Here is a 15,204-nt window from a genome sequence, read left to right as displayed (position 1 = left end):
CAAGCATAAGAAACAGAGGTTTGCAAAATGTGTCGAGGGCAGTTGCCACTTATAAAGGCAATTCGGTGTCCTGTTTGGGGCTCCAGAGCCAGACTCTCTGGGTTCACACGCCTATGGCTGTGTGACCCATGGGGCCTTCGTCTCCCCATCTGCAATACTGGGATCCCCTAGAACCCGCCTCTCGGAGCTGTCAGGAGCACTGCATTGGGCTCGGCCAAAAGTTCCGCACTTTTGGGGGAATGGTAAAAATTACATTTTTACATCAGTTCACACACAGTACACAGAGTACACACACACTCATTCACACACTCACACACACCCACATCCATATGCACACACATGCATCCACTCATACATTCACATACATATGTAAGCCGAAACCCATTTCTCAAAATGATAATTAATCTTAACACTTGCAATGCACTCTGATATCTTCTAAAAAGGGGGCTGGCAAACCATGGTCCATGGGCTAACTTTGGACTATGGCCTCTTTTTGTATGGCCTGTAGGTTAAGAATGGTTTAATATTTTTAAAGGCTTGTGAAAAAACAAAACAAAACAGGAAGAATATGTCCCATGAAGTCTAGAAGAGTAACTATCTGGCCTCTTGCAAAAACAGTTTGCCGACCCCACTCTATTTTATTCTACTCTATACCATTCTGTTCTGTTTTATCCATTCTACTCCATTTCAGCATTCTAAACGCTAGCTGCACTTACTAAATTCATCTCCCTCATCTGCTGATGGAAACACTCTGCATCGACGTGAGCTTCAGTTTCTTCACTAGATGAAAGGATGGAAAGATGGATGAAGAGACAGTGGACTGACAGATGGACTAGAGGAGGCAGGGGAACAAAGGGAAGAAGGTCCCCTTATCCTGTGACACCTCAGCCAAGTAACGTCCCACCTCTGAGTCTCAGATTCCTCAGCTGAGCCCAGGACTGCCGCCGACCAGCCTCTCTGGGCTGCACTGAGGGATCCTGTCCATGTCAGTTTTTCTGATGGATCCATTCCCGACATCCCTAGGAGATGCTGGGCTCTGGCCTGTCTGCCATCGGACCTCCACCCCCTCTGCCACACAGCCCCTTCGGCCCTTCCCATCCGGCCAGACCCTCCCCTCCTCCTGCCAGAGTCCCCAGCTCCTATGCTGCTGCCACCTCTGCAGCCCTCTGATAGGCTCTTCTCAGATGCCTCCTCCTTGCAGCCGCTGGCAAGTCTCTAGCAGAATTCACTTATTTTTCTATGCACAGGCTTTGGAGCCTCCAAAACTCTGGGTCCACGTACCAGCTCGTCTTCTGGGAGTTCCTGGGCAGGTCCCTGCCCCTTTTGGGGCCTCAGACCCCTTGTCTAGGAAACAGGTGTAACACAGGTAGCGCCATAGTCAGTCAGATGTCGAAACCCACATGCAGAGCTCCCGGCACGTGGCTGGCCCCAAGTGGCCTCAAGGGTCTCCTCTGGTGGCTGGGCAGGGGTGGGGTGGTCTGTGGGATACACCTTGTTCTGGGCCCAGCCATGGCCCTGACCTGGAGACTAGAAACCTGGGTCGTCCCCGATCGCCACCCCTGCCTCAGGTACTTGCTTGCTGTGTCTCAGCTTCTCTGTCTGTGTACAGGGGACGGTGCTGCTGGCCTGGCCATCCGCATAGGGCTTTTCAGTTTACAGAGAATTATTATATTCAGTCCCCCTAACAGGACTCTGGAGTGGGCGCTGCCACAGTCCTTTTACAGATAAAGAAAAAGAGGCTCAGAGAGGGGAGAAGGGCAGAGGTGAGATTCAACCTGCATGAAACTCCCCTCCCCCAGCCCAGGGAGCATCCAGCTCTGCTGTAAAATGGGAGGGGGAAGTGGCTGAGTCCTCACGAAGCACCTCCTCTATGCCTTTGGACACCTTCCCTCCGGGACTGTGGTGAATCGTCCCAAACACCAAAGAGGTAGGTACAACTGTTCCCATTTCACAGACGTGGAACCAATGCAGAAGGTACGTGGACTGCCCCAAATCACACATCCGGGGAAGGAGAGGGCCCTGAATTTCAGAGCTCCTCCCTCTGCCCTTTGCTGCCTCAGGTCTGGAAGGATCTAAAGGCACCATGTGAATGTGGGTGACAGTTGCTTCCACCAAGCCCCCTCCCCAGAAGGCCTTGGACGCTGGGAAAGTCAGTCACGGCCTGTCCTCTCCTCATTGCCTAAATGAAGCTCCGTATTGAGGTAGGAGTACAGACCAGGGCCCCCTCACCCTGCCCGACTGTCCTATTGCGGGGACAGCCCAGCATGTTTCAAGAGAAACGTCCTCATCTGGTTCTGATTCATTTATACTTAATTAATCAACATGTTGTTTTGTAAGAGTCACTTGAGATCCAAGAACCGTTCTCAAGCCTTTTCTTTTAGTCTTTCTTGTCTTGGAAACAGAAAAATTAGGTTTCATCAAAAAACAGTGATGCTGGAGCTTGAGGAAGCATGGGTCTGTGGGAACCAGGCCCTGAGGGTGACAGCTCAGCCTGGGTGGCTGCTGGGCCCAGCGAGTGTTCCTCTTGACCTTGCAGAGTAGGCCAAAGGCTGGGCCAAGAACTCGGGCACGCAGGGGAGGTAGGAGAGGGCCAAGGAAGGGCATCCCTCCACACTGGCAGCTCCTCAAGGACAGGCCCCAGGTCTGTTCACCTTGGCACTCCCAAAGTTCCCAGCACAGAGCCTGGTGCACGGTCTGCCCTGTAATGCTTGTTGAATGAACAAGGGGAAGAGAGGGAGAGAAAGGAAGGGAGGAAGGAAGGAAGGAAGGAAGGAAGGAAGGAAGGAAGGAAGGAAGGAAGGGGGAAGGGAGGGAGAAAATAGAAAAGAAAAGGAAAGGAAAGGAAAGAAAAGACACTGCCAATACCTAGGTGCCTTCAGAACACATTCTTCTGCCAAAGTTAGACCAGAATGTCAAATCTGGTAAGACCCTCAGGGATCTCATGTGCAATTTTCCAAGCGGCTGTCTTACGAAAAATGGTCTCTAATCTGTAACTGGTTTGGGAAAGGTCCCACTCTCTATCCTCAGCCTCTTCACTATGAATCCTCTGATAAGTCCCACAGTTAAGCAATCTGCTAAACCCAGCATCTCTCATACCTATTTGGCCAGGACTCCTATGACCACCTTGCAGAAGATGCTACAGGAAGCCTTCTGCTACCCCTCCACCTCCACCCCAGTGCCAATGGGAAACCAAGGCTGTGGGCAGCGGGCAGGGGGTGGTGTGGAATCCACTTACCCAAAGGGGCTGGCGGTTGGACTGAAATCCAAGGCTATCTCCATTGCACCTGACTGATAAATGGAGCCACAAGCCTCTTTCTGAAGATGCTGCGCTGGACATGCATGTGTCCCAGATGCAAGAGATCACCTACCGTGGGGAGGGGTGCCAATAGCCCCCTCACCAAATGGTGGCTATGTAAGGCGCAGCCATGCCCGACCTCACTGAGCAACTGGGGATGGGGGGAGGGACTGAAAGTTTTCTTTTTCTTTATTCTTTGTGTGTGTGTGTCTTTCAGAACTGACTGAGAAGCATCTTAAAGATCTTCTAAACCGGCTCCTCTTCAGATGGGGAAAGTGAGGCTCTGAGAAGAGAAGACCAACACAGCTCAGGAGATATCTTCTCAGCGTCATGTCAGACGGATTGAGATTCAAGCCTGCTTTGCTACTAACCCTCTGTGCAACGCTGGACAAATCAATTTTCCTCTCTGAATCTCAGTTTCCTTGTCTAGGAAATAAGCATCCCCCCAGCCCCACTAGGCTGTTATGAGAGGCAAAGGACGCAATGGACAGGAAAGGAGAATGACTTGTACTTGGCTACTCGTGTAACATACACACTAACTCATTCAATCTTACCCACATCTGCCCTGTGAGTTGGATACTGAAGATTATTATTCCTATTTTAAAGAGGAGTCGCTGAGGAGACAGTTTTTATTTATCTATTTTTTTGGTCTTTTTAAGAACTGAGAAAGATCATAGAGAGCTTCTAAAAGACCGTCAGATGGGTAAACTGAGGCTCAGAGAGGCAAAGTGACTTCCCCAAGGTCACTCAGCTGGTAACTGGGGAAGCAGGGATTTGAACAAGGCAGGCTGACTCCAGAGCCCATGACTGGAACTACTATACAAGGGCCATTCACAGAGCAGTGTCCCCATGAGGTCCCAGATGCCCCCCAGCTCATGTGAAGCCCACCCACCTCTCCTCTCCCTGGATCCCTCCGTCCAGTCACACCTGGAGCTGAAGTCCTCAGGCCACAGTCTCTCTGTCCCACCCAATCCCACCCCCAATTCTCCCACAGCCTCTCTCTGCCTCCTGTTTCACTCCAGGAGTAACTGTGTCTATTTAGGACTTTTTCACTCAGGTGGACTAGAATCCCCCAGAGGGAAGACTCTCGTTCTCTTTCCCACGTAGCCAAGCTCAGACTTCACACCAGAGCTGCAAGGAAAGAAGACACAGGGTCTTCATTCACCTGCTGGTCAACTTGGCAAAGTTACTTAGCCTGTCTGAGCCTTGGCACCTGGATTTTAGAATGGGGTAAGCCCTATGTCATGAGGATGTAGTGGGGATTCCCTCCGTGAGTAGAAGACCCTGGGCACAGTGGCTGGCTGTTGATTCTCAGACTGCCATCCGGAGGCCAAAGGGCGGCCGGCTCAGGTATGGGACTTGATCACCTTCCTCGGTCCCCCAGGCTCTGCCAACCCTGGCTCTGCAGGGACAGCCTCAAACCCACCTCCTGAGGATGTTTTGACTCCTTCAGGGAGGGGCTGTGGCACAGGACCCCCGAGGTGAGAGTGCAAGGGGCCCCTGGCTTTGTGCCCCAGGTACATTTATGGTCTGAACCTTGGTACATCCTCCTAGTGGCCCTAGGAGGTCAGGATGGAAAAACTGAGGCTCTTAGAGGGGCTGGACGTCTTCCAGGTCATCCCAGAATAAATGTCTTCAAACTCAGGTCTCTCTGAGCTCATGCAGCTCATGCCCTCACCAGAGGGGAACCCACCAAAAATGACTGGCTTCTTGAAAGTGATGTGGGGGATCAGGGTCTGTAATGGGGCTGAGACCGGGGCATCTGGACTCCCAGCTCAGGGCTCTTTATGTCACCTCCTGGCTCAGTATGCATGCTTGGGATGATTTCTGAGCCACTAACTCTGTCCCCTAGGCCCTGCGACCTCTAGCCTGCCACCTGAGGCTTCCTGTCTCTGCAAAAGTCACTCCCCCCCCCCCCCCCCCCCCGCCTCGCCCAGCAATGCTGTGATTATAGGGAGCGGGGGCAATGAGAGAGCCCTGGCAGCTCCTTCCCTCCCTGGAGAGCCTCTGGGTCCAGCTTGCCCCACGGGTGCCCTGGGGCGTCAGTTTCCCCATCTGTAAAGTGGGATTGACAGCAGTCTGGAAGAGTTAACAGCCCCGGGCGTCGGGAAGCAGGCAGATGCCCCAAGGGCGACCCCCCTGACTATCCCGCGGCGTCTTCCCGGCCACCCTGCCGGCTGCCCCTCGTACCTTGCTTCTTCCTTCGGTTCAGGGGGAGCATGTCCACGGCGTGGGCGACGAGCAGCAACAGGCAGAGTGGCGCCCGCATCTGGGCAGCCTGGTCTGGGCGGGGGCGCGGGGCTCCCTGGGAGGCCCGACGGCCCAGCGGCTACCGGCGGCGGCGGCACAGAGGGCGCGGGGGCTGCTCGGGGCGCGCCGGGAGCATCCGCGAGTGCGGGGTCGGTCCTGCCGCCAGGGACCTGCAGTCAGCCCAGGGGCCGACCTCCAGGTCTAGAGAGGGCGTCGGCGGGGCTGGGAGGGGAGGGCGGGGAGGAGCCAGCGAGGCGGGGGCGGTGCATTAACCCGTTGGGGAAGGCGCGCGGTGGGGTTGGAGGGGGTCGCCCGGCCAGGTCGGTCTGTCACGCCGTGCGCGCTCTGGCGTCGTTCCCGCGCCCGGCACTGTCCCGTGGCATACACAGGTACGGTCCTCCACGTCACACACAGAGGTACAGACGCGCGGACGCCAGGTGACCCCCTCCTCTCAGCATCTCCCTCCACCCCACTCTCCGCCTCGGATTTTCTTTTTCCGCTTTCTCTGTTTCCTCTTTCTCCTAAGCCCCGAAGTGACCAGCACCTGATAAATTAGCCAGTGAAGGGGCCCAGGACCTGAACTGTGTTTCCTCCAGCCTTGTCTACAGGATGGGAGCAGCTGGTACAATTTTAACGCTTTCAGAGCCAAATCCCTCCTTCTCCCCAACAAACGGTGCACTCCTGCCTCCGGCCACCTTGCCCACTAAAAACAGTAAGAGTAAGAATAATACTGCCTATCACTTTGAGGCCTACGTGCTTGGTGGTGTTCTAAGCACTTTACACATGATATAATCTTCAAAACAACCCAGCGAGGTTCTATTCTGATTAGCTCCACTTTACAGGGGAGGAAAGGGAAGCTCAGAGAGGCCAAGTGACTTGCCTAAGGCCACACAGCAGATCAGTGGTTTGTCTGGGTCCAGTGTCCACCCTTTTAGCCACTGCTTGGGGCACAGAGGAACTTACCCTTGACAGTCTCTTGCTGACCAATTATCCTTCCTTTATCCTGTGTGTGTAGTTTGATAAAAAAAAAAAAAAAAGGAAGGTAAATGCCGGCATCTCCTTCTCCAGCCCCTTGTCCTCATCCTTAGTAAGGCCCCCAGTATAATGAAGACATTTGAGGGCATGTCGGGGGAGGGAAACACAGAGAGTGAGGCAACTCTGCCCTGGCTGTTCTTCTTCTGTAGGGCTCCACGAATACTGACAAACAACATCCTAGGGGTCTTGGTGGAATGTCAGAGCCACCCCCCCAAAATGGCTCCATTCCACAGATGGGGCTACTGAGACCTCGGGATTGGAGGTGCCTAGCTCAGGCAGCCCAGCAAGTCTAAGGCAGAGGTGGGATGGGCACCCAGGTGTCCCAGCATGGTCCAGACCCTACAAAGCCCTCTTGTTCTGACTTCTTTGATCTCCGTCTTCCCCTCTACTCCACCTTTCACCCCTTTAATCCCAGATCTCAACTCCTTGCAGTATTTCACAGACACCTCTCACACCTCTGAGCCTTTCATGAGTGGCCTCTCCATGGGATTTTGGTCTACATGCCATCCCCATCCCCACTGACTCATTCAGGACCCAGTCCTGAATAGCCCCTCATCCAGAAAGCCTTCCCTGATTCTCAGGCCAGGTCCAGTGTCTCCTCTGGGCTCCCACAATCTCTTTATTACAGCTTGTATCACAGCAGGTGGTAACTATGGATTTGTCTGTCCCTTCCTCTGAACTGTCAACTCTTTAAGGCCAGAGATGAGGTCATATTGGGAAGCCTGGAGCCTAGCTCATGCTGGACACAGAGCAGGTATGCAACATGTTTCTAGAATGAATGAATGAATGAGTTCTCCAGATGCAGGAGTCTCCCAGCTTATACATGGAATTTGGGTACTTGGAGAAATGAGATGACCCTAGAATTTCAAACTTTAAGAAGTTTGAAAGTCAGCCCCTACCCAGCCACCACCGGTCCTGAAGTCTCCAGAGTCCAGAGCAGGCCATCCCCCAGGTGAGCAGGGCTGGGGCAGGGCAGGGTGCATGGGAGTCAGGCAGAGGCTGGGGCCACTTAGTAGCCACAGAGCTCCGCAGCCTGTAGCCTCTCGCCTCTTCTCCCCCCGACTCCCTCTGCTCCACCTACACCGCCCCCCCCCCCCCGCCCCCGCCCCCGGCCTTCTGCTTCTCAAACTCTGCCATGTGTCCCCAGCAGGGCTTTTTGCTGTTACCTCTGCTTGGAAAATCCTTCCTCACATATCCTCAGGGCCTGTCTCCACTCAAGGTTACCTCCTCTGAGGGGCCCTCTCTGATCACTCCAGACAAAATAGATGCCTGGGCCCTTTATCCCCTGGTCCTGCTTTATTGTCCATAGTACCGAGCACCACCAGGCCTGTTCCTGTTTGTAATTTGCCTGTTTGTGAATTCCATGAGGGCAGGAATCTTCTGTTTTATCCTTGTGCCTGACACATAAAGTGCTAAATAAATATCTGTGGAATGAATAAAAGAATGAATGAATGTTCACTCATCCCTTCATTCATTGTGGGACGTCAACTACCTCCTATTCTCTCTCAGGGCCTCAGTTTCCCCATTCATTCAGTGGTACGGATGGGATTTTGTGTTCTCCAAGGGCCCTTCCGATCCTTTCAGAATTTGGTATTTCCAGGGTTCTAAGAGCCAGAACTCAGGCCCCCACCAAACCTTGAGCTGCTCAGAGGGTCTTGGGTTCTCTGTAGCTGTAGAGGGCTGTCTGGGAATCCCAGCCTGCCATCCAGTCGCCTTCCCCCAACATAGGTACACAGGGAGGACATCAAGACCAGTGGTGCCGATGGCAGAATAGGAGGTGTACACGCCAGGGGCCATCAGTTAAGGAACCACTGGACACCGTCACAAATAAATGAAGATGGGTATAATGGCTGCAATGCGTTATGTTCACAGTGCGTGTTCCTGACCAGCAGATCCTTCTCTGTGGGATAGCCAGGACCGAGGTTCCTTCCAGCTTGTGCTCTGCTCTCTGGTACATGGCTTAAAGCTCACTGAGGAAGGGGCAGGGCATGGAGGACCACATATTGGAGGCGAAGATCATGTCCCCCCACATCTCACTGGCCATTACTCAGTCACGTGCCACATCTGTCTGCAAAGGTGGCTGGGAAATATAGTCTAGCCATGTGCTCGGGGGAAAACAAACATTTGGTGAACATCTGGCCAGTCTGCCACTCTGGCCCCATTGATGTAGTAGCTCCTGGCTGTGGCAGTTCTGGCCCCTACAAGCTCTTCTTCTTAAGCAGCCAGAGGACCTGGCTTTTCTTCCAGGTGAAGCCCAAACTCCTCCTCGGAGCTACAGGGGCTGCTGGATGGCCTCTGCTAGAATGACCAACTCTCCTGGTTTGCCAGGGATTGAAGAGTTTCCTGGGATGCAATTTTATCTCGTGTATAGTTTCATGTAGCCACTACCACATCAAGATGCCTAACTGGACCATGACAAGACTCGCGCTCTTGTGCTTTCCTTTAGGACCCCACCCACTCCCTCCCCTCCACCCTAACCCCTAACAACCACTAATCTGTTCTCCATTTCTATAATTATGTTGTTACACTTATGTTATATAATAGAATCATGCAGTATGTGTTCTTTTGAGACTGTCTTTCTTCACTTAGCATAATTTCCTTGAGATGTGTCCAAGTTATTGCATGTATTAATAGTTGCTTTTTATTGCGGAGTAGTATTCCATGATATGGATGTATTATAGTTTGTTTAACCATTCATCCACCAAAAGGCATTTGAATAATTTCAAGTTTTTGGTTATTAAATCTAAAGCAACTGTGGACGTTTGTACACAAGTTTCTGTGTATCCTCTTCGGCAAAAACGTCTGTGCATGTCTTTCTGCACATTTTTAATTAGATTTTTTTATTGTTGCATTTTAAGACTTCTTTATTCTATAGGTTATTTGCTAATATTTTCTCCTAGTCCATAATTTGTCCTTTCATTCTCTAACCAGTGTCTTTCATAGAACAGAGGTTTTACTTTTGATGAGGTCCACTTTATCAATTTTTCCTTTTATGGATCATGATTTTGGTGTTAAATCTAAGAACATTTGCCTGGTCCCAAGTCTCAACTATTTTCTCCTATTTTTTTCTAGAAGTTATATTGTTTTACATTTAAGTCGATGCTCTATTTCAAATTAATTTTTGTATACAGGGTGAGGTGTAAGTCAGGTTCTTTTTTTGCCTGTGGATGTCCAGTTACTCCAGTATTATTTGTTGAAAAGGCTGTATTACCTCCATTGAATTGCTTTTGCTCTTCTGTCAAAAATTAACTGGGTATATTTGTATGGATCTATTTCTAGGTTATCCATTTTATTCCATGAACTATGCGTTGTTCTGGCTGCCAGTACCACATTGTCTTGATTATGGTAGTTTCATAAGAAATCTTGAAATTGGGTAGACTGATCCTACCCATTTTGTTCTTTTTCAAAACTGTTTTAGCTATTCTAGTTCCTTTGCCTTTCAATATAAATTCTATAGTAATTTTGTCTATGTCTTCAAAAAATCTTGTTGGGAATTTGATCAGAATTGCATTAAGTACGTATATCTATTTGGGGAGAATTGACATCTTGACTATGTTGCATCTTCCAATCCATGAACATGATATGTCTCTCCGTTTATTAAGATCTTCTTTGATTTTTAAAAAAATCAATGTTTGGTCATTTTCAGCATATGCATATGTTTTATTAGATTTACACCTAAGTATTTCTTTTCCTTTTTTAAAAAGCAATTGTGAATGGTACTGTATTTTTAGTTTTGCTGCCTCACGTGTTCATTCCTAGTATATAGAAATGCAACTGATTTTTAAAAAACTGAAGTATAGTTGACTTACAATGTTGTGTTAATTTCTGATGTACAGCAAAGTGATTCAGTTATAGATATGTATTCTTTTTCATATTCTTTTTTATTATAGGTTATTACAAGATATTGAATTTAGTTCCCTGTGCTATACAGTAGGACCTTGTTGTTTATCTGTTTTATATATAGTAGTTTGTATCTGCTAATCCCAAACTCCTAATTTATCCCTCCCACCCCCATTTCCCCTTTGGTAACCATAAGTTTTGTTTTCTATGTCTGTGAGTCTGTTTCTGTTTTGTAAATAAGTTCATTTGTATCATATTTTAGATTTCACATGTAAGTGATATCATATGATGTTTCTCTTTCTCTGTCTGACTTACTTCACTTAGTATGATAAAATCTAGGTCCATCCATGTTGCTGCAAATGGCATTATTTCATTCTTTTTTATGGCAAATTCAGATATATATATATCACATTTTCTTTATCCATTCATCTGTTGATGGACATTTAGGTTGTTTCCATGTCTTGGATATTGTAAATAGTGCTGCTATGAACATTGGGGTGCATGTATCTTTTCGAATTAGAGTTTTCTCTGGACATATGCCCAGGAGTGGAACTGCTGGGTCATATGGTAGCTCTATTTTCAGTTTTTAAAGGAACTTCCATACTGTTTTCCATAGTGGCTGCACCAACTTACATTCCCACTAACAGTGTAGGAGGGTTCTCTTTTCTCCACACTCTCTCCAGCATTTATTGTTTGTAGACTTTTTAATGATGGCCATTCTGACTGGTGTGAGGTGATACCTCATTGTAGTTTTGATTTGCATGTCTCTGATAATTAGGGATGTTGAGCATCTTTTCATGTGCCTATTGGCCATCTGTATGTCTTCTTTGGAGAAATGTCTGTTTAGGTCTTCTGCCCATTTTTGATTGGGTTAATACAACTGATTTTTATGTGTTGCTCTTTTATCCTGCCACATTGCTGAACTCACTTATTAATTCTAGGAGTACTTTTAAAAAGATGTTTAGGGCTTTTCAAAATAGACAATCATGTCACTTGCAAATAAAATAAAAGTTATTATTTCTTTCTTTCTGATTTATGTTCCTTTTATTTCCTTTTCCTGCCTTATTGCATTGGCTAGAACTTCCAGCACTGTCTGAACAAGAGTGATCCTTGCTTTGTTCCCAATCTTAGTGGGAAAGCATTCAGTCTTTCACCATTAAGTATGATGTTAGCTGTAGATTTTCTGTAGACGCTTTTTATCAAGTTGAGGAAGTTCCTCTCTATTACTGCTATTGCTATTGCTATTTTTTTCTGAGAGTTTTTATCATGAATTGGTGTTGGATTTTGTCAAATGCTTTCTTTGCATCTATTGATATAATCATGTGATTTTTCTTTAGCCTGTTGATATGGTACATTCATTGATTTTTGAATGTTGAATCAGCCTTTCCACCCTGGAATAAACCCCACTTGGCCATGGTTTATGATTCTTTTTATATATTACTGAATTCTACTGGACAATATTTTATTAAGGATTATTGCAGCTATATTCATGAAGGATATCGATCTCTATATATTTTTGTGTACTGTCTTTGTCTGGTTTCGGTATTAGGATAATACTACCCCAGTAACACCAGAAGAACAAAGCAGGTCAGAAGAGAATTGCAAGGGCTGTGGAAACCAAATGGTCATTGCAACTACAGCCCCCAAAGTAGGTGAGAAACTATATGCTATACCTAAACCGTGAGACTGCATGCTAAAATGAAAGATTTAAATAGGACCTGGAGTTTTCCAACATAATAGCCCAAATGTCCAGGATATATAGAAAATTACCTGTCATACCAAGAACCAGAAAACCATAGTTTGAATGAGAAAAGACAGTCAGCCAATGCTAAACCATGATGATTCCAATGTTGGAATTATCTGACAAGGATTTTAAAGCAGCCATCAAAAAAAAAAAAAACCTTTGAGAAGAAATTATACAGTCTTTTGAAAAAAATGGAAGAAGAAAATCTCAACAAAGAAATAGAAGTTACAAAAAAGAACCCAAAAGAAATTATAAAACTGAAAAATACAATAATTGAAACAAAAACTTTGCTAATAGACTCAATAGCAGAGTGGAGATACCCAGTGATGGACAAATACCCCCACTCCCTCCTTCAGTAAGTGAGAGAGCCTGAGGCACGTTCTATGCTGTCTCCCAGAACTCTCCAGCATGGTTGAGCTCCAATTGTGCCCAGTGGTAACTGTCTTGATGAGCCATCCTTCATGGGCTGCCTTTCGGTCCTGTTTGACTCCTTATTCTCATTCTTGTGTTTCTCAAGATCAATTCCCAGATAAACTTCCTGAACTCCAATCTGTGTCTCAGGGTCTGCTTCTCAGCCACCCCAAACCAAGACAGTATTTTACTAATTCTGTCCTGACTGCTTCTGAGGTAGTGCAGGTAAAAGCAATGCCTAATCCAGAGTAAATCTTCACTAATAATTTCCATTGTCTATACCTCAGTTTCATCATCTGTAAAAGAGAGGCATTGAACCCCCCACCTTCCTCCACCGGACTTTGTCTTGTTCTCCTCTTAAAGCACAACCTCTGCAACCCCTGTCTTCATTCTTTACTTTGTCTGGTTTTTCCCAAGGGAAGGCAAGCAGCCTTGGCCCTGGGATGCTCAGGCAAACAAAGGAGCTACTTCAAGTCATCCACCCCTCCCTCACCCACCCCAGTGGAATCACAGCCTCCGTGGTAGGTTGGGTTGTTGTTTTTAATACCAGTGTGAAATAAATTGAAAAATTACCCATAAAATACAGGTTTTCAGCAGCTGGCCCGAAATTTCTTTCCATAAACAAACAAGTTTAAAGAGATGCCTTAATGCCACCCACCAACTCCTCCCCCCAACCTTTTAGGTCCCTGTGTAGGAGTGGGGTCTGCTGAGAGACTCAGCCTCCTGGGCACAGGCATGCTGCTGGGGGCCATGGGTCATCCTTAGGCCTTTTGCTGACCTGCATCTCTTACCCCTGTCTGTCTGTTCCATGAAGAATCCCCCAGACTCACCCCCACCCTAGTTCCTATACACAGCATAGACTTGGGAGCCAAACTCCTTGGTTTGAACCAGGGATTTCCTGTGTATTAAGTGTGACTTTAAGCAAATTACTTATTTCTGCCTCAGTTTCCTCCTCTGAAAATAAGGATGATATTAATACCTACTTCTTAGGGTTGTTTGAGGATTAAATATACATGAAGCTCTTAAAACAGTGCCTGGCACAAGGCCATGCTGTGTAACTGTTAGCTATTATTAGTGTTACAGACAGAAGAGAAAGTGGGATAGAAGATGGAGTAGGAGGCTTAGTGACATTTAGATTTTTCCACAATAAGCCTTGTTTGGGGTTTCCTCTGGGGTGTTTATATAAACATCTGCCCAGTGCCCTACAGTTTGCAAAGCTTGCTGACATCTACTATTTCATCTGGCCTGACATTTAACTATGGAAGGATTCAGAACACAGGTTATGGTTAGCCCAGGTTACAGAAGAGGAAAGTGAGGCCTCGTAGGTGGACTGACTCACCCAAGGTCTCAGGAAGTGATAGACTCCTATTTGGTCGTTCAGGGACCCAAGATGAATCCTGATCCTGGTCGTAACATTGAACCCTGATTCTCTCATCATAGACTGAGCCTTGGTCCTTCATCACACACCGATACTTGACCCTGATCTTAGACTGAATCATAATCCTCGTCCCAGGTGGGGCTTTGACCCCATTCTTTATTTTTTTTTTATAAATTTATTTATTTTATTTGTTTATTTTTGGCTGCATTGGGTCTTCGATGCTGCGCACGCGCTTTTCTCTAGTTGTGGCGAGCGGGGGCTACTCCTCGTTGCGGTGCACGGGCTTCTCATTGCAGTGGTTTCTCTTGTTGAGGAGCACGGGCTCTAGGCACACGGGCTTCAGTAGTTGTGGCTCGTGGGCTCTAGAGCGCAGGCTCAGTAGCTGTGGCGCATGGGCTTCGTTGCTCCGTGGCATGTGGGATCTTCCTGGATCAGGGCTTGAACCCGTGTCCCCTGCATTGACAGGTGGATTCTTAACCAGTGTGCCACCAGGGAAGCCCTGACCCCATTCTTGATCATGGACTGAGTCCCAGACTAAGCTACCATCTTGGATTTGGTCAGAACCTTGAATGTTGTTTCACAGTAGACCCTGACTCCAGCCTCCGATTGAGCCTGACCCTGTGACACGCTGAGCCCTGATCCTTCTTATAGACTGAGTCATACCCCGGGCCCCATACTGACTTATGATCTTGGTTTCACACTGACCCCCTGCTTTGGCCCCAGACGGAGCCCCCAGTGGGGTCTCTAACCTGGGACTCCAGATCTAGCCTCATCCTGGATCTGCTGTATGAATCCAATTTCCCATCTTCCCCAGGCTTCAGTCCATCTCCCAGAAAAGGGTGGAAAAGAAAACTGCTCTCAGCACCCTTTGGAGAAGGTGCAGGCCTCAGAGCAGGATTTACAACCTATTACTGGAGGCAAGATCCCCATATCCTCTCCTGTGTTTGCAAACCCTGTAAACCCCACCTGGGGGCAGCCTCAAAGACCCAAGTCCTCCTGATGCCAGAACTCTGAGGAGTTCTATTGTTTGGGTAGTTTTCAGTTCTGATTATTTAATACAGTCGTTCCTGGTTTTACACTCACAGCCATTGTCCGCTAGGATAGGGTTTTTCTTTTCCTGCGGTTGAAGTTGTAACACGTTTTCAAACAAAGGGAAAATGTTTCAAACAATAGTGAAAATATTTCTAAACCATGTTCACAATCAAGTTGACCTCTCAGTAATTGGCTGGGGGAGAGAAGGGAAGGACAAAG

At 47.8% G+C, this 15,204-nt stretch overlaps 1 protein-coding gene across 1 annotated transcript in view; it reads right to left on the bottom strand.

The window, feature by feature from the left end:
* The window catches only part of RSPO4 (R-spondin 4), a 39,489-nt gene extending 33,925 nt beyond the window's left edge, over positions 1 to 5,564 (bottom strand). Inside the window, exon 1 of the mRNA XM_030830580.1 lies at positions 5,486 to 5,564. Coding sequence (XP_030686440.1) covers positions 5,486 to 5,564 — 79 coding nt within the window. The remainder of the gene's footprint in view (positions 1 to 5,485) is intronic.
* Between the last annotated feature and the right edge of the window lie 9,640 nt (positions 5,565 to 15,204).

Source organism: Globicephala melas, chromosome 15 (assembly GCF_963455315.2).
Source record: "Globicephala melas chromosome 15, mGloMel1.2, whole genome shotgun sequence".
NCBI classification, from domain to species: Eukaryota; Metazoa; Chordata; class Mammalia; order Artiodactyla; family Delphinidae; genus Globicephala; species Globicephala melas.
Note: the sequence above shows the minus strand (reverse complement) of the source record. Positions and strands in the feature narration are given on the sequence as shown.